Genomic DNA, 25,898 nt, shown 5'->3' on the forward strand with positions numbered 1-25,898 from the left:
GCTTACTACATACAGGCCCAATTTCAAACCTTCCATTTCTGTCTAAGATTTTAGAGAAAGCCGCTGCCAGTCAGCTGTTCTTCAGTGAGGTTTCAGAGCTCATCATAGCACAGACAGCATTACGGTAGTTAAAAGTCACAAATGACATTTTAATAAATAAAGCTGTCTTTATGTGCCTTATGTGCCTGTGCCTTGCGATAACTTTCTGTTATGATCTGCCGCTATATAAATAAAATGTAAATGAAGAAAGACAAAGAACCAACCTCATGTTTACACCATTTTTTATTTAAACTTATGACCAAGAAACAAAATCTCCTCTGGACTCCACGTCTGCCCTCTGCTGGATATCTCCCTGCACTGCACCACCTGCAGCAAGAACAACACATTTTAAGAAGTCGTTAAACCTCATCTTTATTCCCTTGGAGTCTGTGGCTAATGAGGTACAGTTTGTTTGATCTGTAATTAGTGTTTATGTGAAGCCAATTAAGCCTGTGATTTATATTTGTGCTTTTGTTTAATGTGCAGTTATGTCATTTATGCCAGTTCTAATCCATAAATTAATTTAAGTCTTTATATTTTATCTTGTTTCAGTTCTCACGGCATTGTTTGGGCATCATTCGACACTATTGTGACAAGCTCAAGACCTCTTGTTCGAATAAATGGCTGTTAAAACCCAAGAACAAAGTTGATCCTTGATTGAACTCTAAGGGCGTAACATATATATATATAAATCACTCATGTTCGGATGATAACCTGCAGGGTAACGAGCAGCGAAGTCATCGTAACATCACTATCGTGCTGGTGCTGAATCTTCTGCAGCTCTGGCATTTTTTTCCACACGTGCTATTTCACCTAACAGGAACAGAAAAGGTGCAGCAGTTAGTCTTAAACTTAGACTCAAAAGAGAACAGATTGAATAATGGAAATAAATGTTGCACCAAGTCCCTGCTCATCCCCACTGGTGTTAGATATTATTGAGGCTTAGCAGGGGAAGTTCATGGGTGAATGTCTTGATTCTATAGTTTTCAGTTCTTTGAATGCTACTGCATTTTAGAAGTCATATATGACCATTTACAAAAAACATGTTCTCCTCTGATGTTACAAAGACACAATTTGTAACAGCATGTTATCTATGCATTTATGCAAACTGTTGACGTTTTGCATTCTACATGCGAGTCTTACCGGGGTTTAACATCGTGGCTTTTCAGTCTCCAACTCGTTGAGGCTCCTGTGGCGAGAGAAAACAAATGAGACCCCGGTAGCGAACTGACCAGCACAGCTTTACCATCAACTGCTTTACAGCAGCATTACGGTTTGGAGGTTGCCACCATGACATGATATGACACCGTGTACCTCTACGTGTGTTTTTGTGTATGCAGTGACTGTTGGACACTCAAAACAATGAATGCAGATTATGGTGTTATAATGTGAACAAAAGTAATCAACATCATGTGTGTTAATCTGTTCATGTGTTGTATTAGTTGTGTAAATGTATTCATATACACAGGTTTATACAGGCTTCTAAACACCAATAAGTTGATTCATTTATTTACTCTGCAGAGAGGACTAGAAATTCAAGACAAGGTTTGAATGTGTTGCAATCCATGGAGAAGCTTTAAAGCCAAGTGAAACTGGACTTCAAACTGACACATCAGAGGTGTTGTTGGAAAGAAATGAAAATAGAGAAAAGAAACACAGCTGGGATCTGCCTCAATACTTTGTGCAGAAGTAGACCTGGCCCTTTTCAATAGTCTTACAGACTTTGGGCGACGCCCATTTACATGGAGGCCATTAAAGGCCAAAAGGGATATTCTGGCATCACACTCGGGTCACGATATAAATTTTGGCCAATCAGAAGTGATGATTTGTAAGGAAATTGATCACAGTGCAGATAGACAGATCTGGACAGCTTCCAGAGCAACGGCTGAACAGAGTAATAAATATACACAGCAGGTAGCATCATGACCCTTTACAGGTATGAAACAACGGCTACATACAAACAAAAATCATCATGTCACGGTCCCAAAGAACTTGTTCAAAATGGTTGGAGAATCACCGGCATGACAAGTTGTTCAAGTTGAACAGGAAGAACAAAATGAGTTTTAATTAAAGTAGCAAGGAAAGCGGAAAGGAGAGCAACAGTCCGACATGATCAATCTTTTCCTGAGAAGAACTATGTCTCGATTTTCCTCCTCGGATATTATGAGTAGCACACTTTCAAGTGTAGTTACACTATATAAAGTCTACAGACAGAAACTATGATGCTTTGAATAAGTGGAATCAAAGGGTTCCAACGTCCTAAAACGTTGTATCTCAACTGAATGGGCACAAGTATTGTAGGACACAGCGGTGTTTGGGGTCGCTATGCTCCGGGACCGTTGGCGTGTGCGCGCCATTTTCCTCTAAACCGAAATGTGTTTTCTCACCAATGTAAATGGAATATTTGACACCCTACCTATCAAGTCCAAACATTCTGGATAAAGCTTTCCAGCAGAAATCAGGTGACAGTATAATAAGGATTTTACTTTCAAGTGATAGACAACGTTGATTATTTTCACATTGTTCAAGAACAAATCCAAATAGCTTTTAGAAATATAATGAGGAAGACTAATTTTAACCAACATATACATAATAAAGAGATGAGTAGTACAGGGCATGTACGACAGCAGTGAAGTGTGCAGTAGGAGTAACAGGGGAGTTTAGTGTAGAGGTGGGATGCACCAGGGATCAGCTCTGAGCCCCTTTTTGTTTGCCAAGATGATGGACAGACTAACAGATGAGGTGAGACAGGAAGCTCATTGGAATATGATGTTTCTTTGCAGATGACATTGTGATCTGCAGGTAGAGGATAATCTAGGGAAGTGGAGGTCTGCTCTAGAAAATAGAGGAATGAAGGTGAACAGTAGTAAAACAGAGTATGTGTGTGTAAACGAGAAGGCCGCAGGAGGAACAGTGAGGTTAGAAGAAACAGACGTAAAGAAGTTAGAAGACTTCCGGTACCTCAGATCAACAGTGCAGAGTGATGGAGAGAATGTGGAAAGGAGGTGAAGAATTGTGTGCAGGCAGGCTGGAACGGGGGGAGGAAAGTATCAGGTGTGCTCTGTGATAGGAGAGTGTCAGCGAGGATTAAGGGAAAGGTCTACAAGACATGATGTATGGCTTAGAGACAGTGTCTCTAAGGAAAAGACAGGAGGCGGAGCTAGAAGTGGAGGAGATGAAGATGCTGAGGTTCTCCTTGGGAGTGACCAGGTTGGACAGGATTAGAAATTACAATAAGAGGGACAGTGAAGGTTAGACGTTTTGGAGACAAGGTCAGAGAGACCAGACTTCGATGGTTTGGACATGTCCAGAGGAGAGACGGGGACTATATCGGTAGAAGGATGCTGAGGATGGAACTGCCAGGGAACAGGGCTAGAGGTCGACCCAGGAGAAGATACATGGACGTAGTGAGGGAGGACATAAGAGCGGCTGGTGTTGGGGAGGACGATGCAAAGGACAGGGTGAAGTGGAGAAAGTTGATTTGCGGTGGTGGCCCCTGATGGGACAAGCCGAAATTCCAGTTTTAGAAGAGATTAGCTAAATGGTCCATTGGTGTGAGCTGCTAAATTAGCATATATGCTGACTCAGTAACTGACAGTTTAGCACTGAGGGTACTCAATGTGGAGATGTTCATCAATGGATGACTTGGAATGCAGTTAGTCTTAGCAGTTTATAAGGCGCATCACTTTAATGTTTAATGGACATCAAAGATGTCAAACATGGGAGAATTACACAGAATCTGAAGATTTGTCTCCCGTTTTGATACTGGTTTAGACTCAACTATACTATGACTCGGAGGGAAAAATAGCAATTTCTTACATGCACTGGTAAATTACTTGTTTTCGCCCGATGCAAACACGCCTGCTGTATTTTACAAGCGTAGTGATTGTTTTAATTTTAAATTCAAAGCCTTCATTTAGTAGAAATGTGCACAACTGCGGAACTCAGGAAATCATTCATATTTCAAATGAAAAATAGTCAAGGAGCACGTCTCAGTTGTGGTACAAGGATCACTCGACAGGCAGACTGCAGCAACGGTTGGACCGGCAACATGTCATTTCTGTTAATCCCACCCAGAGAAACCCAAGCAGGAAGTGACACGTTTCACTTCAATCTGCAGACAGCCCCACCCAATAACACAAAACATCACATTTGACACTTGGCAGAGAGTGTCAGACGTAGTATGACAGGTACCAGGGTAAATATAGAGTACACACAATCTGTGATAAACAACCAATAGTCAGATTTTATTCATTTGCAGTGGTTCAGAGAACAAGGGCCCGCCTGAACTTTTTGGAAATTGATGTGAGATTTTTGTAATGTGACCCTGAGGTTTCTAGAAAGGGCAAAAACAATCCATTGCAATCAGTATGTTACCCGGTGTTTGCGTTACCGACAAACACGGCTGCTTGGCGAACAATTACAATCTGTTTAAAATTTGGAACGTGCACAATCAGATTAGCTCTCCAATCAATGTCGTGATTTTTAAAACATTCGTGGAGGTGATTCCCCACAATTTTACCAGCTTAAAAATCAATCATGTAATCGTAAGAGCACAGTGCTGCTTCACAAAGGAATTAACTAAATAATATATAGACCCCACCCCCCAAATAAACGCCACTACCACATAAGAGCACAGGTATGGAAGAAGAGGCGAATGTGGGGTAAAGAAGTGAAATAAGAAAAAAACTAGAGGCAGAAAGAGGGGACAGTGGGAGCTCGACATCGGCAACTAGCCGGTGAAGCTGAACCACTTGATCAAGGTAAAAAGAAAAATCTGTCTGGAAGCCGGTAAGGCCGGGGGAAGAGCAGCAACTCATGCACACTGTAATGTGCAGTGTGTCGTTTCACAGCAGCATCATTTTCATAATTTCTTTTACCGAAACTGATTTTTATTAGAAACAAGTTTTGAATTACTTTTTTTTATTTTTTACAAACCTTAGATGATTAAAGAATTATTTTGTTTGCTGTAGCTTCTTCCTATCAAGTGAAGTGTAGAAAGTGATCGCTTTGTTTGAAGAGCTTTAAATGGAAGCAAACCACCAAAAAAAAAAGTGCACAATCCTCGTCTTCATTAGCTCTTACAACCAGGCCTGAAAAGAGTTTCTGGGGTTAATTGATATATTTGCTGAAGACACCAAAACAAAACTTTTAAAGATGTAAAAGTGGCACGGCAGGGAGACACGTTAGAAGAGAACATGCCATCCCACGAGATGGTCTTTAATGCCGACTCTGATCATCGTTGCACACAACCTGCCTATTTTCACTGCGGAGCAGCTTCTAGATTAGGTAGGAAAATCCGCATAAGCTGATTGGAGAGAAGACAAATGAAATAACTTGTACATTTGTACAAGGTTTAAGGTGCAGAATGTATACATTTTTCATTTTGCAAAAATACATGGTGTTGTCTCTTTCCAGATTTAACGATGACATATGACAACATTTTGTTCCACATCTCTGGTTAGAAACAAATGAAGCAATACCCAGTGACTCAGTTGTATGTAGTTACTAGTACTACAACCACACACACAAAAACACACAGCATGGGTAATAATGCTTTTCCACATCCACACACAAAAAAGGTAAAACAGATCTGCACTGTGATACAATTCTTTCCAAGTGTGATGCCAGAAGCCCTTTAACTGTCACTGTCCAGTGACATGGTATAAGAGAGGAGTTAAGTTAATGTACAACTATGCATCTTGTATGATAAACATGGATGGGACACTTACCTTACTTGTTCAGCTGATCTGTGTAAGCATACCTCTGGCTGCAGTGCAAACAAGTCCAGGCTTTACTGTCCACTGACTTCTGCAGAACTACTCATCGTCAATGTAACCCAACAGCAGAGAAGAGCCTGTACTGTGGACAGGAGCAGCCTGTCTTTGACAAGCTAGCCGACAGCAGCTAACGCAACTCTCATTGACCGAGTGACATGAAGCATGCACACCATCACACAGGCATAACAGCGTCCTCTCTTCAACCGTAAGGTGCATGGGGCTTCCTGCCCCAGGCAGGCTGCCAACGACTTGGGTGAGGCGCACTAGTGCAGGTTCTGTCATTAGCTTACTGGTTGAGGATATTTCATAAAGCAAATATGGATGGGGTGTAGTACAGGGCTTAACTTCCTGGGACCTCCAAAAAAAAAATAAGAATCGTACTGTGAAACCCCGGGAGTCGAACATAACTCGTTCAGTCATACTATTTGAAAAACAATTTGTTCAAGAACAGAAGGTATATTTCCCTTAAGAAAGAATGGAAACCAGATTAATCCGTTCTATGCACCAGATCAATGCCCATTTATGCTAATATGTAACTGTGTATCTAAACAGATAACACTTAAAAGTGTAAATAATATGAAAAACAAAAGAATAAAAGTTAATTGAACCCAATTCTCTATCATTTACATACCTTTTTGGCTGAGTGGTGATGGCATATGTGGATTGATGTGGGGTGAGGGAAGGGTTATTCCTTTGAAAGGGAGTCCTCCTCCATAATGTGACTGGGTAACTGTCCTTTCTGGGCTTTTTTCCCTTCTCTCTTCAACTCAAGTTTTTTTTTAACGAAAATTCAAAATCGTAGATTTCTCCGTATCATACTGAGCAGCAAGATCCGAGAAACGGAGGCCATTTTCATATTTGGTGATTGTATCCTCCTTTAATTCAACAGTTGTTCTCGCTATGTTCCTCTTTTCTTTCCCAGTGGTATTACTGCTTGCTGCCTTCCTTTGGATCCATGACTAAGAGCTAAAGAGAACAAAGCGGAAAAAAACATGCATACCAAGAATTTGCACACAATATTTCTCCTATGGCCGGTTGACTCACACTGAACCTGCTCGGGTAGACTCCGCCTTCGTTTGTGCGTGCTAGGTTCGCCTCGGCTTATTCGTTTGTTTGAGCGGCAAAAATTTGTTCAACTTCAGAGTCATTTTAAACTCCCGTTTTTGGGCCGAATACCGAGTTGTTCGACTATAGAGTTGTTCAAGAACCGTGGTTCCACTGTATTACGTTAGCTTCAATGTTAGCTTTAACAATGCAAAGTCAAATTGCGTTGCAGAACATTTGTGATCAGAATCTTTAGATGATGGTTTCTTCGCAATAATTTGTTTTTCAGAAGGCAATCACCAAGGCTTTGATGAAATAGGCTGTTAATTAGAGGCAACCTTACCGTGGTCTGTGAATAAAGTTCATATTAAATTTTGTTTGACGACAAAGAACCTAAGAATGCGATTGAAAAAAGGTTTACCGTAATTTCCGGACTATAAGCCGCTACGTTTTTCACACGCTTTGAACCCTGCAGCTTTTACAACGACGCGCCTAACTTATGGATATTTACGGGCTAAAAATGACGCCAATACATTTAGCCTCTTCACATCAGACCATTGAAATTAAATGGGTCATAGTGGACCAATGATACTGAATTACATAAAAGACATTAAATTCTGCACCTCACCCTCATCATGGAAAACACATGAAGAAATGCTTATGATGCATCTTTCAAGTTACAGAAAGTGTGGCCCCGCGATGCACTGGCGACGAATTCACCAGCCTCTCACCCATAGTCAGTTAGGATAGACTCCAGCAACACCTGTGATCCGCAGGTGGATAAAAGGACTGAGGACGAGACAATCTCGAGCCAACAATTGTCTCATCTACAAGAAAATGGATGGATCTGGCTACTGAAGGACGAAATAGAGCTGCTTGGCAGCAATGAATCGACGGTAAGACGCAACATGAAGAATTCACATTAAGTCACATTAAGAGTGACAACGAAGAGAATAAGAACGTTTGAGATCCATATACATACGTATATATGATTGTAATTTTAGCACGCAGAAGATAGACTTTTCCGGTAGTATACTGTATTTGCCGTGTTACATGCATTGTTCAGAAAAAAACCATGTATCAAATTAAAGGTTTTAAAAATCTTTGCAACCCTTTTTCTGTGTAAATATCTTACAACGTGGACACCTGCGGCTTCTATACAGATGTATGCACAAAATCTTGTTTTTACATTTAGTGGGCGCAGTTTACAATCGGGTGCACTCAGTCCGGAAATTACGGTAGTTATTAATTTAATTTAAAGAAAACAAGGGGAAGCCGCTGTACTGAATGCCTGCTCAGTCCTCTCAACGGGTGCCAGCACCCATCAAATTTACCATCTGAAATACCTAAGGTTAATTTTCTACTCATGTAATGTTTGAATTAATTTCACACAAATGAAATATTAACTTCAATTTGCAAATGGATTGTTAACTGATCGAAAAAATTAAACTGCCATCTTTCCAATGACAATAAACAGCTATTGAAACTACACTACTCTTTTCCGTTTTTAAGTAAACCAGATTGTTCTTTCCAATTCAGTTCACTAGTTTCTGTTGGCAGCAGTAGCAGCACTAGGCTAGTTCCTGCCTCCTACTGTTTGGTTTCCCTCATAGAAAACAAAACGCAGTTTGTGTTTTGGCAGCGGGGGACCTCCCAGGACTTTGTAGTCTGTTAAATGCGCTGGTAAAATCCTTAAACTAGGGATGAACCTAGGACATTAAGTATCGAGTACTGCTGGATAGTATTGATGCATCCCTACTTGATTATGAACTTCTTGTGAAAACCTCAGTGCCAAAGTTTTGGTTTCCGTTTGAGTCCAATAGTGCAAAGTGAAAGCATTCTGAGACAGAGGCGGTCTACAACTCTTAACTCAGTACATTTAGTCTTGTGTATGTTGGAGATAAATGACATGTTTAAAACTATATTCCAACTTAGCAATAATGCTAAATTGGTGTAATGGCTGGCATCTTTACAAAAACTGGTGCCATTCGTTCCTCACGACTGATCTGGTAACATCAATAAAGCAATTCCATAAGAAGCTACAGACTTTTGAGTTTCTTGGTTTGGAAAGTTCCTTCTCATACTCCAACACCTTCTAAGATGGCCAAACCTGTTAAAGAAAAAGAAATTGTACACAAAACCAAGACACAGATATAACATTGGAAGTTTCAAAAGTTACAATCCTTGGACTCCGTAAGAGCTTGTAGTTCTTGTTTGGAAGTTGTTCAACTCTCCGGGGAACATTCTTAATCCTGTTCAACATTCATTCACCATCATAAATGGTGAATAAACGTCAACATTATTAATGTGAAATTTTGCTGCTGTCGTATTCACTCATGTCTTTAAATTTAGCAGACATATCTTTAAAACTCTCAAACATTAACTATCACTGACTTAAGTCAATCTTTAGTCAAAATCTGTTGCTGTCCTCTGAGCCGGACACACTACAGTCTTGATTTACAAGCTGGCATTACACAAGTAAATCCAAGAGGCTTTCTTCATTATACTAAATTCTTCGAGAAACTAATAAGGAAAGGACGAATCCATGGACAAGCAAAACATTTAAACAGAGGCCTCTAGAAATACATTTCATTGAGATTTGTTAAACTTAGCCACCTAGAAAATATGCAGCAAACTAAACACTATTAAAACTAGAAAACGCAAGTTTGATCTTGGGAAAGAAACAAAAAGCTAGTTTAGTTTCAGTTTGCATCTGGAGCTTTGGACTGTGGCCTGATAACTTATACACCAGTACCAATAACAACAGTTTACACATGTAAACTGGTTCCAGACTGATCGGACATTTTCTGCGCCGAAAGATACACGACTGACAAACGCCAGTCTGGTGATGTGGACAACAAGAGCCTTCACCCGACTTCTATTCCAAAACCTGAAGAACTAATTCAAACAAGTACGTCATGTCTTCTACAAAATTAACTGTAAAATATAGTACATTTGCTAATATTCAAACAACGTAAGCCCTTATTCAAAATATGTTTAGAAATGGTTACGCAGACTGTTTCAGGGTTGGCGACTTGGAGCAAGAGGAACATAAAGCTATACCAGCTTCATTGCCTTGCAGTCTATTCATATGCTACCCATTCATAGGCTGCACTTCTAATCCGAGTTTAGGTCCTCCACTGTAATCTAGGTTGTTTGCACAAGACTGGAGGTTTTTGTCTTCACAAGCATTTCTGAGTCCATGCTATGTGGCCACAAATGTCTCCACAATCCATAATCTTTAAAGACGGTCAAACCTGTTAAAAAAAAAAGTAACACAAACACACGTAACATTGTAGATGAACAGTCAATGACATCCAATAATGTTACCAAATCCCATCAAGCATCATCAATCCTGTGTTTTGCAGCCATTCCGGGTGTTATGGAGGGATCCGAGATGCCACATCAAGAGGGAAGAGTTCTTGGGTAGTTTTGAAAAGCTAATTTCTACAAGTTTGTTAGACTGTGGACAAGAGGAAAGTATATGTAATTGAAAAATTCTCAAAATCTGACATAGTGAGTGTTTGCCTATATGAAACATGGAAAAACAAACTTATGGGATGCAGTGAAGACATTGCGTTACAGGTCCAAATGTTGTCCAAGTAAGCCACTTGACACTCTAAAAATGACTATAAATTGTTATCATTTTATACTAAGAGGTTAAGTGTGATAAAGTGGCACCAGGCATCCCTGTTGTGGGTAACCTTCTGGTAACCTCAAGAAATGTTCAGAGAATGTCCGTCAAGCTAGTGCCAGGGCAAAAGTAGTAGGTGCTAGGGATGTCCCGATCAGGTTATTTTTGCCAAGATTTTTGCCCCCCCCAGTCATTTGATTTTGAACCGATATAGAGTCCAGATACGATAATAAAATGAACAGCACCTCAATCGCAAGGTTTTCTCATCCACTTCATAATACTTCTACACCGCAGACATCGCGTGACTAGCTTCAAGCTGCTTCCGTATTTTGCCCCGCATGACAGCACTCAACCAATAGTGTCACAGGAAGTGATGTCATGCCGCACGTGCTGGGCCCCATTTCCAATTACGTGATCGGGACATCCCTATGAAGTGCCTTGCTTCATCACAAAAACGCAGTCAAATATACAAGTTAACAATAAACGCAAGAATACTTACACTCACTTTTAAAGCCCATCTCCTCCCACCACAAAACTGAGAAACGCTGGCTGAGGCAAGCCAGTATCTGTTTGCGTCCAAGTGATGCCAAACTGGTACTGACTGATGATCAATGCAGAGTGGCCAGCAGAGTAACTATATGAATGCCACTTGTAGACGAGAGTAACTTCTTTCATATGGGAGTAATGTCAAATTCTGAAATAGGCTGACATCTTAGCAGTTTTTATAGTTGAGTTGCAGTCCAGGGTCCAAATGTCATCAAAAGGGAATCCCATCAAAGTTCCAAACACTTTCTGGGTATATTTCAATTGTTTCGAAATCATTGACACCAAGCATTATGGTTTTTTTTTATATATAAAATAAAGAAAGGGCAAGACAACTGGGATAAGTCATATTTTAAGTAAAATAAAAGTACTCTCCACCTGCCACAAAGTAAAACAAGCCAGCCAAGAAAACATGCTTAGGACTTCTGTGACTCAAGTCGCTGGTATATCTATTCCATCACAAAGGCAATGCAAAATTTACTAAATTTGAATATTTAAAGGGTTAACCCCTTGTCATTGAAATAGAATACCTGGTCTGTAACAAAATGGAAAGATGCAACAGACATGTTCCACAGCAATACACACCAAGGTAATCATAACTAATTACCTGGTTCACCAAGGCTATTCTGAATCTATTGCCAAACAATGTGCCTTGACATGACTCTAATGTCATGTAGCTTTACCAACACAAAAGTATTACTTTTGAATCAAATATATGACAAGTAACCAATGGATTAAAAATAGTTTTTCTACTTTAGTTTGTGATGGTTACCATGCTTTCAAACTGTCTACAATGCAAGTACAACCAAACACCTTGCCAGTCTTGCAGAGTCAGCTTTGCCATGGTACTACAAGGCGTCACTAAAATATTAACAATTCCAGTAAGCTGTTTGATTAGTTCAGTAAAGACTAACTGTACTCTTATCACACAAACCCAGTTGAATTCTGTTGTACCCTGAACAAGACCACGTTTACATGCAGGTTTGTGTTACCAAGGCATTTTACAGGAAGCTGGCAGGGATAGACTTGGGTCATATATGGGCAAGCTCATTCACACATTTGACATCTACGCACGTCTAACTGTCTGGTTAGTTTTCAGAAATCTCCAGGTAGGCCGTGCACGTGTGAATACGACTTGGAAGAATGATATTAACTTGTTTATAACGCATGTATGTTTGGGATACTGCAGGCAGATCTGCTTTACGCTGGTACAAACATCACACCTTTAGGCGCAAAGTCAGCATCTCTCCCATGAGGCTAAAAGCTTATTGAAGTTCAATAGACACAGCCAATTCTGATACACAAAGCAGGGTAAAACATATACCCAACTTTGGCAGAAACAATCTCAATCTGTAAGAAATGATTTTGCTCGCATGCCAATCTCATTATTAGAATGAACAATATTGTACTGCATGTAAACGTAGTTAATAATCTCAGTCTCGAAACACGGACTGTGTCAGTGGCGGATTGAGTTGGATGAGAAACATGTTTTTCGTACGGCTACTCACAACCAGACTACATACCACAGGCTTTCTTAAAGGCTCTATGTGTCCTATTTCTGGTTTCCCGAAGATGATTGTAAAAGCACAATGTAATGACTCGGTGTGCTCATTTAGTCTACAAAAGTGAAACACTTCAAAAAGAGTCCAATTAAGGTGTTTTCACTCATTGCAGTGTTATCATAGTGCAAAACTGTATACTGAAGACCTCTGACAAATCTTACATGCTCGGTGATGTCCAGTCCAGATATCTATGTGCCACTGCTCTCACTAAATTACACTTAATTTTTAGGGGATTATTTTTATTACCTCATCTGTGGAAAAAAACAAAGCCCATAATGTGGCATTTGCTGTGCGTGTATATGGTTCAGCCAGAGTTGCACGCCATATTTTCCATTGCGTATAAATATTAAGATCAGGAATGTGAGAAATCACACATAGACCCTTTAAGACCTAATGTGGCAGTCATCTATTATTTCATTGTTGCAACCAGGCACTGGAATTCGGTTGCCCTCTGAAAGCACTGTAGCCTTCCAAGCTTAGGAATAAATGTTAAAGGTTTGACCTTTTAGAACCACTGTCTCTTTATTAACACATGCTTTAACTCCAAAGGCATGGCAGAAAACACAGCTCTAGGAAGGTCGGAGAAAATGTTACAATTATCACTTCACAGCGACTCACAGAGCATAATACATCTAGAAAAGAAAATTATACACGGGTCAGAAGTAACTGACAGACCACATGAGGGTGACTTCTACTTCCACACTAATGACAATATAAAGTAAAAAATGAAAAATATTGATGTTATTCATAAAAAGGAGTAAATTGTCAGGCTAAGATGTAGCAACAATTTAAACTTAAATACAAGGAATTCACGCTTGTTGAGAAAAATCTATACAAATGGTGCTGCAGGGAGCATCATAGAGCAGTGCTTAAAAACGAGGTTTCTTAGAAGGGCCATCAAACTCCTCACGGACCCTGCCATACCCGGCGTTGCCAGGACCCATTCCCCGGGGACCACCTTGGGCAAAGCGCTCATTGCGCTGTCGGGGTCAAAATGACCCGGAAGCAGAAAGGAATGCAAGGCATTGGGTGTGTTCAGTACACACAGTTCATGTCCATGTGAAGTGTGTGGCAATAGGAGTGTTGTGTTTAATGTCGTGAGCAGATTTATAACGCAACCAGCAGGAGACACAGCCGAAGAAACCGTTCGTTCCAATATGAAGGTCCACAGGTGCCACAGGTTACATACGGAAAAGGAAGAAAGGGTAATGCTTTTATTAGTCAGTGCCTATGTAGTATGGTCTCTCCAGTGCATGCCAAGACTAGCCTATTGTCTTTAATAGCTATTAACTCTAAATCACCAGATTTACCTTCTTTTCTTTTACGCAAATAACTAAACTGAGATATTTTTCCTGTTTCCTCGGAAACTATGTACAGAATTAGGTACCGTCAATTTTCTGCATGAATGACCTGTACCTCACAACTGATATTCACAGCAGCTCTCATGACACTGCCATGTAGAAATAACTAATGTTATCATGATTTATGGTACAAAGATTGTGCCAGAAATATAAGAGGAATATGTTGGCACATGGGCTCAATTAAATGTATAGATTACATGTATATTAAGCAAGACCATTTATCAAAGAAGATCAACTTGCTGATCAATATGCAGTTTAAATGGCAACTCAGACATGCCCTATGAAAACAGAAGGGTGGCAGCGAGTCAGTCCGAAATTCCAAACCGAGTTAAGCAGATGGCTAAAATTGAACATTGTGGCCAGAACATAAAATGTCACACGGTAAAAATGAACAGGATAGTGATTCTACCCAGCAGTCTAATATTAGACAGAGCTTTAGATTCAAGTTTGAGAATAAAACCACAATGTAAAACCACAAAGGGTACCACACGCCAAAGATTCATGTAAAATCAAAACTGTTCCATTGCCAATGACTGTGTACCACGGACCACAAAAGGAAAACTCTTAATTTAAGCTTTCTCTCCTGACTGACATCAGGTGTTGTGTGAATATGGTGTCTCAATCAGTTTTAAGATTTTGAAACAGTGGCTGCATTTACATGGACAAAATTTATTTAATCCGATCAGAGTTTGGATTAAAATTATGGTCGGATGCACTGTGTTCATGGACCCTAAAAATATTGATCTGATTAAGACTTGCGTGTTCATGCATCACACTTTTGATGAGAATAAATTATTTTGACATGCATAACTTTACCATTTATACTGGAAATAGTAGAAGAAGGTATAGTAACTTCCATTGTAACAAAACATCGTTCCGCCCTTTTCTGCTTGAAACATCAGCGTTATTTCAGGCATTTTTCCGGTTTGCGTTGTTACTTTCCTCCTTTAATATCTCCGGTAACATGTTTAATATCTCAGGTAGCCTACTGACCGGTTCTGTCCTGCGCCCGCCATGTCTTTCGTTCGCTCTGCTTCTTCTAGCTTCCAAAAATAATAGAGGCGCCTATAGCTGACGTCAAAGACACGCGTAGGAAGGAAACTTCGAAACTTCAGAGTAAGTGTTTTCACGTGCCATTATCGGATTATGAATCAGTATAAACGGCCCCTCTCGAGTAGAATAAAATCTTGATCGGGTCAGACCACATGAAGCATTTTTATACCGATCAGGCTTTTAATCCGATTAAATGTGTCCATGTAAATGCAGCCAGTGTTTTAGGAGGCAGTACCCAGAGGATGGTACATGGTAATCAGCTGAGTCTAAATTTGATTGTTTAAATATGGTGTAAAAAATGAAGCAATGTACTGTTCTGAATGGAGGCAACAGTAAAATGTATTTTTTTCTAGCATGAAGAAAAGGAATTGCCCTCCAAAAAACCCATCAACATCTACTAACGTGGATGATGCATTGACAGCTAAATAAAACCAGGTAACTGATTTTTATTTTCTTTTTTAAATCAAATTCTACAAACGTAGGGCTGGGTAAAAAACAAAAAACTTTCATACTGACACTGTCCAAATAGTACTAGAAAGTACTGAAAAATGCTTTGTCCACAGTTACTGACTGAATTTAATACTGCATGTTAGCCAGGACTGCTGACAGAAAACCAAAAGCTTGTTGTTGAGACATATTGTCCTCCTGTATTAAAGCATGTTGCTCCCAGGCAGATAATTTAAAGCAGGGACATAGATCTTAAACTGATAGAAATTATAATAGTTACACCAGTTCTATTTTGGCATTCTGAAACCAAAAAAGGTCAGCCATTAATCTCCAAAACATGCTGGATTGGACTGCTGCATTTATTTAGAATATTTATGGTACATTACACTTTTATTTTGTCCAGTTTGAAACATATGCAGAGTGAATTAGGTTCCCCCAACTACTCTCAGATTATCAAGTTCTCTCATTTAAAGAGAGTAATTACAATAAAATACAAAATTTCATTTTTAAAATTGATTTAATAAAATAAGCAATAAAAAGTTAATCAAAGTCAGATGATAGCCAGAGTTCTTTTTTAGCGATACCCAGCCCTGAAGAAAATATCACCACAAAACGTCACATCAATCTTATACTTCACAAATTGGGACCTTTATTTATCTAGAAACAAGTTTCAATCAGAGCCTAAACTTTTGAGACACTCAACCCGCTATTTTCAAGTTTCGGGCTTCAACTCACCTAGCATTAGCATTACAATTCTGCAAGAACCACAGAGCATTGTCCAGTGCTTGCCAATAGCATCAACACAGACACAACAAGGCATTGCATTGCCTGCCCCCCTGCCCATCAGAATATCCACTACGTAATATGGAGTTATCATTTTATTCATGCCTCCTACCATCAGCCTGCACTAAAAACCATAAATGTTTAGTATTTAGTAAAAAAAATGCTAATGAGAAATGGTCGTTGGTCCAAACGAAGAACTGCAAAGTGACCACAGGTCTCATACTGGCTTATAGTACAAAAAGAGTTTACACAGGATTTCAAACTACCAACCAAAAATATAATCTTCACACATCTGAGGAGAGATGGTACATGAAAAATCATTTAAAATTAAATGGAAGAGACACTGTGCTGTTTTGCCTTTGATCAAGAAAAAGTGCCTGTCCAGCTCACATGGGACAGGACTTGCAGTACCAGGCCAGTGTACAAACAATGATGGGACTGCGCAATGCCATAGAAGTCTGTCTACACTTGTCAGAAAGCAATTTATTTTTACTTTAGTGCAGGTTGATGGTTTCATAGCAGGAAGGCTCAAGTGAATCTAACTCAGGGGGCTTGGCTCGCCACCGACAAAAACCTTATTAGGCACGCAACATCTGTCACATTCAGAAACCAACCAGCAAGCAATGTGAGGACAGATGGCGACACCATTTCCTGATCCTACAGGGCCAGCAAGTGCCTTTGTTTAATATCAGCTGGGAGTCTCTCCAACAAAAAGGAAAGACAAACACAGACTACATTTAACTAGTGATCTTATAAAAAGTAGGATACGTTACCATTTCGTTGCCCATCAAGGCTCCAGAAGCTGGTCCCATTCCCTGCTGTCCCTCAAAGACCAGTCCAGCCAGAGCAAACTTCTGCTTGGCTGCAGCAAAAGGCATATCTGAAAGAAACACAGCAACAAGTCTAATACAAACTCGGCCTTCGTAAAATGCAACTCTTTGATAGCAAAACAAATTAGTTTCCTATAAACCAGACATTTACAGAGTCTCATCATGGAAGTGAAGACACCTCTCCACTTCTTGAGCATCTCCACAATGTCAGAGTTCACATGCTTTCAAATGATGGTTTGTTTGCATTAATAACTCTGAATACAGTATAATGAACACAGAAAATAAAACTTCAAATTGCTTTACTGACATCAATGGCGAACAAGGAAGCTCGCTCAAATTAGGTCATGTCATGCGAACGTAATTAATTCATTCTATACCGAAACGCATGTACACTCCCAAATAAATCCATACCTTCTCGTCCGTGATGTGTGTATACACATGCCTGGAAGACTGTGTTGGTTCCTCTAACGACAGAATAAATATGCTACAGCCGCCACAAATTGGAATGATAGTTAAATAGTGGTACAGTAGTCCCTCGATATAATGCGGTTCATCTTCTGCGACTTCGCGGAGTTTTAATGCAATTGTTCAGATTTTATTTTTTGCGCTTGAACGCGCCTTGGAACGGCGCAAGGACGAAGGGGCGCGGTCGGAGGAACTGTGAAATACGCGCGAGTTGCTATTAATCATTTCTCATGTGTTCAACCTCGTAGGTTGATCATTAAAATTAAATTCGTTATTTCTAAAAGCTATCATGTTTATTTGTTAAGCGTTTGTTTAATAGCGCTCTTATTCTCTGTGTAAAAAGAGGCTTTTATTTTGTAGGAGCATAAACGTCACGTCCCTTTTGGGCTTCCTTCTTCCTGTTTATATATGTAGCCGCTGCCGTTCCGCTGTGCTAAGCTATCCAATAAAGCAGCCCGTGAGAGGCTAAAGACAGCACGAGTAGAATGTTTGTTCTTTTGCACTCCAAGCTGCTCTTTCCTCGACCTGCACACCTTAACATTATTAACAGGAAAACGTTTACTGTACGTACTATATATTTTTATTTCTCAAACAAATGTTTCGTTCTGAAAAGGTTTTGATCTTTGGTTTCATTCTATAATACTGAAACAATCTATTTAGATTAATGCCTGCCTGTTAAACGTGTCTAAACCCTAACCCCTAACCCCTAACCCTAACCCTAACCACAGCCTTAAAACATTTATGTACATGTTTAATAATTGTAAAAAAATAAAGATCACTACATTGCGGATTTCACTTATTGCGGGTTGTTTTTGAAACGTAACCCCCGCGGAAAATGAGGGACTACTGTAGTTGTGTTCAATCATGAGAGAAAGAACATTCTAACAGTGTTGTATATGCGCTCACTGGTTTCACTTTACCAGTAGACGCAAGTCTATCACTGAAAAGTCAATGAAATCAGAGGAATGAACTCACCGCCCATGCCCAAAGAGCCAGCAGCAGACATCCTCATTTCCCGGTCCCTCTTTAAAACAGACATGAAAGCAGAGCAATATTAATAAGCTGCTATCTTCACTGCATTTGTATTGTATTGTAAAGATAGTCACTCACGTCCATGAAGTTGCCCATCCTGTAGTTCTCCTCACGCTGGCGGCGCATCTGCTCTTCCATCTCTCTCTTGCGAAGCATCTCTTCCTCCCGCCGGCGACGTTCTTCTTCCTGTCTGTACGCAACAATGAAAACGTAAATCTATTGAGATCCAACGCAGCTACAAATACAACAATGACCCAAACTGAACCAGGCCAACCATCATTGACAGCAATGCGTGGAGTACCTGATTTGCATCTCCTTCCTCTTTTGCATCTCCTGACTGTGCAACTCCTCCATGCGTCTCAGTTCCTCCTGGCGCCTCAGCAGATCTGAGAGGATGCATAAAACAAATACCCTTAACCAACGCACTTTGATCAATGCTTGTTTATTTCCTGAAGTATTAGAAAGCGGGACAAAAGACATCTAACTGGTGCAGGCTTGCCTTGTCGGAGTAGGCTGGCCTGATGCTCATGGTATGCATCCTCCATTTCGCTCTCCAGCTTCTCACGAGCTTCAGCCATGTTCTTTTCCACCTGCTGTCTCTGCTGCTTCTCCATTTCATCCAGGGACTTCCAGCGCTTGGAGTACTCAAACTCAAATGTGCCGGGACGAGCAAAACGGGGCGGTTCATCACGCTCTCTGAAGATAAAAACAATCAGCAGAACCGACCACGTTACGTTAACAGGACTGCACATGCACCAGATATAATCCTGATCTGCCAAAGAAATGTCCACAATAAATTCAAAGGATTGAATACATTTTACTACCAGTACCCCTTCTACACCCTTAATTGATTTGCATACATTTACATGTTACTCCACACAAACAGTAGTATTTTCTTGCCTTCAAAAACCCCCGTATCGTGTTACACCAACTGCTGTTCAAATCAACAAGAACATAAGTCACCCAAATCTAGTCAAACTTAAAATAACTCTGCTGTAATATGCCTACGCTTGATATCTGGGGTTCTTCTGTGCCAGTTTCTCGGGAAGACCATCTTCGTCATCAAACTGCTCCAGAGGCTCAACGACAACAGGCCGGGGTGACCTAAAAATGGTGGAACGAACCAAAAAAAGAATAGGCAATGGTTTCAAATATCCTTTATCGTAAATGAACAAAGTACAAGTTTAACACTACGAAGCTTCGCGGCTTCCACTTTCGACCTTCAAATAGCGACTGTGGTCTGAAAGCAATGGAACTACTATAAAATAAATAAGACTGAAACAATTCAGCTCTATGACAATTTCTGACAAAGTTTAAAAAGTGAGTGCAGCACCAGTGCCGTTGTATGTTACACCTCCCTTGCCGCTGTATTTCAGTGGTAACTGGCGATGCCAGCCAAATAGCGACTCATGCTTAAAGGCATTCCAGCAGTTCAGTGGCAACGTTTCAATTGAAATGCCAAAGACGTGATTTTCGGCTTAGTGGAAACGACACTTACGAAGTGAGAAGGAAGACGCCCTCGTTGCACCGATCAAGAGCCTTCCTGGCAGCAGGTTTGGAGGCAAACTCGACAATTCCTTTGCCCGTGGAGCGCCCACGGTCATCGACAATAACAACAGCCCGCTCAACCATCCCGAACTGGCAGAAAGCTTCTTCCAAGAGCTCGTTGGAGACAAAAGAAGACAGATTCTTCACAGACAGCGCTGCAGAGTGTGTGGCAAACCGCACACGCAGCGGTCGCCCTTTCATGGGTATGTCGTCCAACTCAGCTTTTGCTATCTCCGCAAGTGCACGAGACTCCTGTAAGATAGCAAACGGGAAAAAAACAACGTTAAGGAATATTCATCGAGCGGGGGGGGGGACGGGGGGACTTTCCCCATGAATTTGAAAGTTAGCTCCAAAACACCCCACACCATTTCAATTAGGTTAAACGTAAGAATTAGCCATACCAAACGGATGAATCCAAATCCTTTGCCTTTGTTGATAAAGACCTCGCTGGGCTCCCCATATTTGGCAAAGAGCCTCTTGAAATCGTCTTCCGTGATGTCATTGGGCAGGTTGCCGATGAACAGGCGACACCGCTGCGTGTAGGTCTTCTCCCCAGGTTTCAGCAGCATGGACAGCGTCGCCCTGAATTCCTGTTCAGGAACGAAAATTGAAAATGAGCACTCTCTTGTGTAAACATGCACGATACCATCATTCATTTTCCAATACATAGACAATATTAATGAGCATAACTAAAACAGTAAACCCAAAAATTATTTCCATTAAGAGGGTCAGTTATCTGTAAAATCGCAGACATTCGCATAAACGCCAATCAGTTCATAAGCAGTGTGTTAAGAAACAACAACAACATAATTATGTTTTTTTAAAAAATGGGGGTCAAACTATCATACACAAATCGGCAAAACAGATTTGGGGACATTATACATATTTCCTATTTTGTTTTGACCCCATCAAAAGAGCGAAACAAAATCAACTGGGCTTGCTTAAGGTTGATTAAAGACGTTTCACCTCTCATCCAAGAGGCTTCTTTAGTTTTTGACATGATATATTTGGTAGTATTTTGGTTACTTAACGGATAAAACACAAGATGGCGGATAGTTGGAGGGACTCAAATAAAGAGCGCCCGTTTTTAGTCACTGCTCGTACCGCAAAACAAGCAGCTGGTGATAGAATCCTAGCTACGCATTACAGTCACAGCGCCCGCCCCCCCACGGGCTACATTATAACACAATCGAGCGTACCTTTAGGCGAACAGAAAAGGCTAACGTTAGCAGGCAAAGACACAATGGCTATCGACGCCACCCACCACATAAAATGTACAATAATAATAATAATGTCAAAAACCTTTGTCATGCCCCCTTCTGACCCGGCCGCGGCTCTGTTTGTGGCCGCTTGCCCCGTGTTCTCTCGCTCCTGTTTGCTCTTCGCCCCGGCGGGCGGTGCTCTCTGGCCTGCATGAGGCCCTGTCTTCTGGCCTTGCTGTGGCGTAGATTTCGGGTTCGAGTGTGGAGGCTGCTTCGGCTTCTGCGTGCTGCTAGCATTGCCAGGCACTGGCTTCGACTGTTGGTTCTGGCTCGCCTGGTTCGGCTGGTTCGGCTGAGGGGATGTGACATTCGGTTTGGGCGTAGGAGACGGAACTTTGGCCTGAGGAGAAGCGCTCGGCGGGTTCCGTTGCGGCTGCTCCTGCTGCTGGGGCTGCTGCATCGGGCCTTTCATGGTGAGCGCAGGGCCGGGGGTCGGTGGAGGGATGATCGGAAGCGGCTGGTTCTGCTGAGGCTTCTGTGGACTGACTGGGACTCCCTGGTTCGGGGGCCTGTTGAAGTTGTTGTTTGCACCCCTCCGGTGTTGGTTCTGATTCTGAAAAGGATGATTCCTGACATTTGGGTTTCCCATTATCCCACCTCGCATCGGGCCGCCAACTCCGCCACCTCTTCGTGCCTGGAAGTTATTCATTCCAATGCCGCCGCGATTATTGTTGAATCGAGACATTGACCCTTTTATAAGCGTACACTTTAAATTCTGAAAGGTTTAATATTTAAAACTGCCCCACGTCGGTACACTGCTTGCGCTTCTGGAAAATGGCGACCGTCGGTTGTATTTTTTTTTCTCTCGGAATGACTAAATTACAAATACTACTACGGTGAAGGTTTGGCCCACCCTACTCCGCATCTGATTGGTTTATACTTTTACTCTTGTTGATGGGGTTGGTCAAATTTAGAGATGAGGGGCCATGATTGGGCAGGGTACAATGAGAGCGGTAGCCAATCAGAGGAAAGCCCACCATACTATGACGGTGGGCCATGGCGTCGCCTTAGTACGATTTGGACCATCTCCTCCATCTGCCCTCTGGACAGAGGAGTCAGGGAGGGCTTTCACGATGTTTGAAGATTCTCCTTTGTTCAACACAACCAGACTAGTAAATCATCTTTTCTCATTTGGGTTAAATTCATTTGGGAGAATGTAACGTACATTTGAGCTGCAAAAATATTATAAATATTAACCATAAACTATAAAACCCATTTTAAAGTACCAAAATGCGATACAATATTAATATAGTTGTATTAAAATTACTTACATTAAATCATTAAAATGATTTTTGCAGCTGACTTTTCCCTTTGTCACAAAGAAGTGTTAGCAATGCTTTTTTTTTTTTGAGCCACATGACCTAACATTTTCCCAAAACACAAGTTACTTGACCACATATTTATTTATATTCAACCTTATGTTTGTACAATTACACAACATGATCACACTCCTTCAGCATAATGTGCTGATATGACCCTGTGTGCGTATCTTACCATCTCAGTCACAGGCTTTTCCATTTTCTTATCTTTGAGTTGTCTTTTGCTGTTCCTGGGATGACTTGAAAAACCAAGTTGAGACGACACCACTGTAAAAAATAAAAATCTGAATTTATGACTCCATTATGTCTTAATTTTAGAGGTATGAAGTGATTTATTCTCACTTGACAAGACTTCTGAATTATTGTTTTTCATTACTTTTAGCACCTGCAGTGCTATTTATGAAATAATATAATTTATACTAACAATTAATACTTGTGGTCTATATTTTACCAGATCAATCTATCTTCTGATATTCACCTAGAGTTGCAATCCTGACTGTATGCAGTACAGGTTATTGGATATACTGGTAAGATGTACTTTTTTTATTTCCAAAAACCCAATCAAATCAGTATTCAGTAAGTAGTGAGGGATTTAATCCATTCTTCATAGATTTGGTTATTACAAACAGCTGATAAACATTCATTATTATATTTTATTGATATTGCCATTTGGTTTCAACTGAAGCTACAGGAAATGAAAGACGTGACTCGTGATTATTTTTTTTTACATTTATTCTGCATACAGGTGTTTTGAAACAAACAAAAAAGAACTTAATTAAATCTTATCGCTCATCATTTTAAAAACAAACAAAGAGATGAGATGACAACGGCAGCAAAAAAACAACAACAAAACATCAGGCTAGTAAACAGAAAATACAAATGAATAAAGCTTAACTGACAAACACTCAAATACTTGACACATGGTCACACAGGTGGAAGAAAAAAATACAATTAAGACAAACAAATAAAACAAGAGACTGGTTCAGAATGTCAGGAAAATAAAACCGGTTACAGACATTCATTGATTAGTGATTGAAAACAAAAACTATTTCTTCTGTTCCGTTCCACACTATAAAAAAATCAGCAAAACTAACATTCACAACAGAAAATGCAGGAACACCTGATATATAGATACTTTAAGCACACACACACACACACACACAACTCCTCAGGGCTTACAGGGTTTTCTTCTATCCAGATTAATAGTTGTTCAAGATTAACGCGCAATTGTAAAATCAGCATTCAGTTACGTTGGAATGGCTTCTTGAAAAAGCCTCCAGTGTATAGCCATTATTTTAAAGAAGTGATTGATAATAGTTGAGTCAACTTTAGCACTGAGCTGTTTGGTGCTGAAACACGATGACTTGAGTGGGAAATGCTTAAAGGAGAAAAGCCGTGACTCATGGCGTGCAGTCTGCGTGGGTCTGCAATACACTGATCCCCCAAAAAGCTTTTTTTCAAACAATGAAATCATTTCGAGTAATTTTACGAACAGGAAGACATAGAGCAGAAAGTGTTGAAATAATCAGCAGAGTGGCAAAGCATCAATTTGAGTTTATTTAAATTGGAATTTCTTCATATAATTCAAGGTATTTTAACAAAATGTGACGCCAACATCCATTGTTGGCACGTTAAATAAAAAGGGGCATCCATATTTACGTACAGCGGTAGCTTGACTCACGAGCTGCACTCTTTCCATGACTCCTTGAGCTCACAGCTCAATTTGCTCTTGCATCAAATCAATTTTCTCCGTTCCCGCCTCCAATTAAGACGTCCCATCTTTTGTTATGTTTTTAAATAAGACAAATAAAATGTATTTGTGAAATATTGAATACCAACACAGTAAGCATAGTGAAAGTGAACGTAAAGAACTGCTTTGAACGAGTATTTACCTTGGAGATCAGACCACCTGAGCTAACAGGAGCTGCTGGCGTAGGAGATCGGGGGAGTCCGTTTCCTGCTTTTCTGGTCGCTTTAGTTCGTCATAAACTATTGCTTAACTTAACTTACTTGCTAGACTCTTAATGATACACTAAATCGCTACAATTCTTGTCTTCTTTTTTTAATTTTAATTTCTTAGTCACTGATTTTAGCCTATATTGGCACATTTTCCTCACGTTCACCTGTTTGTAACTATGATTTTGGTTCACAACTCAAAGCCCAAAAATGGACCGATCGACGGCTCGTAACTCTTAAGTCGGGCCACTTGTAAGTCCAGGCACCAGTGAGCTGGACCCAGACGCACCGCTCTGACAGCCTGGGACGGGGCGGTAGGCGTCTGGATGGGTGGGTTGGGGAACAGGCGCTCGCTGCACCCGCAGAAACCCCGCCGATCACCATGGCAAACCAAACAGCAGTTAAAATAGTGGTAAATTATAAGTGCACTGTTCTACTGTCCCTGCCATTGTACGCAGTGTAAACCCGACTGGCTCCCCGGCTCAGAGCAAATCACACAACATTCCCCGTGACAATATAAACAACCAATATTTGCTGAATGAGAAGTCAGCCCCACCAAGGCTCCCAAGTTGGGTGGACTCAAACGATGGACTTTGACATTCAGCCAATATTTTTGCCCCGTTCCCGTGAAAAGACTGAGAAACGAAACGACGCTGTCAGCGACGGAGACAAGGAAAGCTGGGAAAAAAGGTCACAGCAACATGAGGTCAAAATGAAAAGGAATCGGCAGAGGTTGCTTCAAGAAGCCCAGACGGAATGTATTTCGTGGGCCAGTGTCGGATCGATTGAATGACTAATTGATCGATTGATTCTCTTGAAGGCGGGACAATCCGTCATTTTCTCGTTTACGCTGGAGCCGACCCCAGCAGACTCCGGGCAAGAGGTGAGGTACACCCTGGACAAGTCGCCATGTCATCGCAGGGCCACACATAGACAAACACCCACCCATATCATCTACGGACAATTTATCGTGACCAATTCACCGAAGTTGCATGTTTTTGGTTGGTGGGAGGAAGCCGGAGAACCCGGAGAGAACCCACGCGGAACCGTGAATGTTGAAGAGGCGTATGTTTAGTTACCAACTGTGTGATCAAATGTGTGAGTGTTTAATGTGTAGATGTGTGTGGAAAAGGGGGCGCATGTTGCCATTTCCTTCAGGGGAACGGCAAATCAGAGGCGAGAGGTCAGTCTCTCGGGGGGCGGGGGGGATGGGGGGGGATTCAGAGTGGGGTGGTAAGAG

At 40.9% G+C, this 25,898-nt stretch overlaps 1 protein-coding gene across 2 annotated transcripts; it reads right to left on the reverse strand.

The window, feature by feature from the left end:
* Window positions 1-264: 264 nt before the first annotated feature.
* sfpq (splicing factor proline/glutamine-rich) lies at window positions 265-22,135 on the reverse strand. Of its 2 annotated transcripts, XR_011105755.1 has the most exons (12): window positions 21,424-22,135; window positions 20,523-20,711; window positions 20,072-20,373; window positions 19,582-19,677; window positions 19,073-19,269; window positions 18,875-18,959; window positions 18,652-18,763; window positions 18,517-18,565; window positions 17,020-17,126; window positions 1,183-1,228; window positions 754-852; window positions 265-366 (listed from the first exon to the last, which is right to left on the reverse strand). XR_011105755.1 is itself a non-coding variant. In XM_068747110.1 (10 exons), the coding sequence occupies exons 1-10, from the start codon at window positions 22,066-22,068 to the stop codon at window positions 13,472-13,474; spliced, it is 1,893 nt and encodes a 630-aa protein (XP_068603211.1). In that variant the 5' UTR covers window positions 22,069-22,135; the 3' UTR covers window positions 13,106-13,471. The 2 variants fall into 2 exon arrangements, 1 of the variants encoding a protein (XP_068603211.1); XM_068747110.1 differs by lacking the exons at window positions 265-366; window positions 754-852; window positions 1,183-1,228 and adding an exon at window positions 13,106-13,582.
* Between the last annotated feature and the right edge of the window lie 3,763 nt (window positions 22,136-25,898).

The sequence above is a fragment of the Brachionichthys hirsutus genome, chromosome 13 (genome assembly GCF_040956055.1).
Source record: "Brachionichthys hirsutus isolate HB-005 chromosome 13, CSIRO-AGI_Bhir_v1, whole genome shotgun sequence".
NCBI classification, from domain to species: domain Eukaryota; kingdom Metazoa; phylum Chordata; class Actinopteri; order Lophiiformes; family Brachionichthyidae; genus Brachionichthys; species Brachionichthys hirsutus.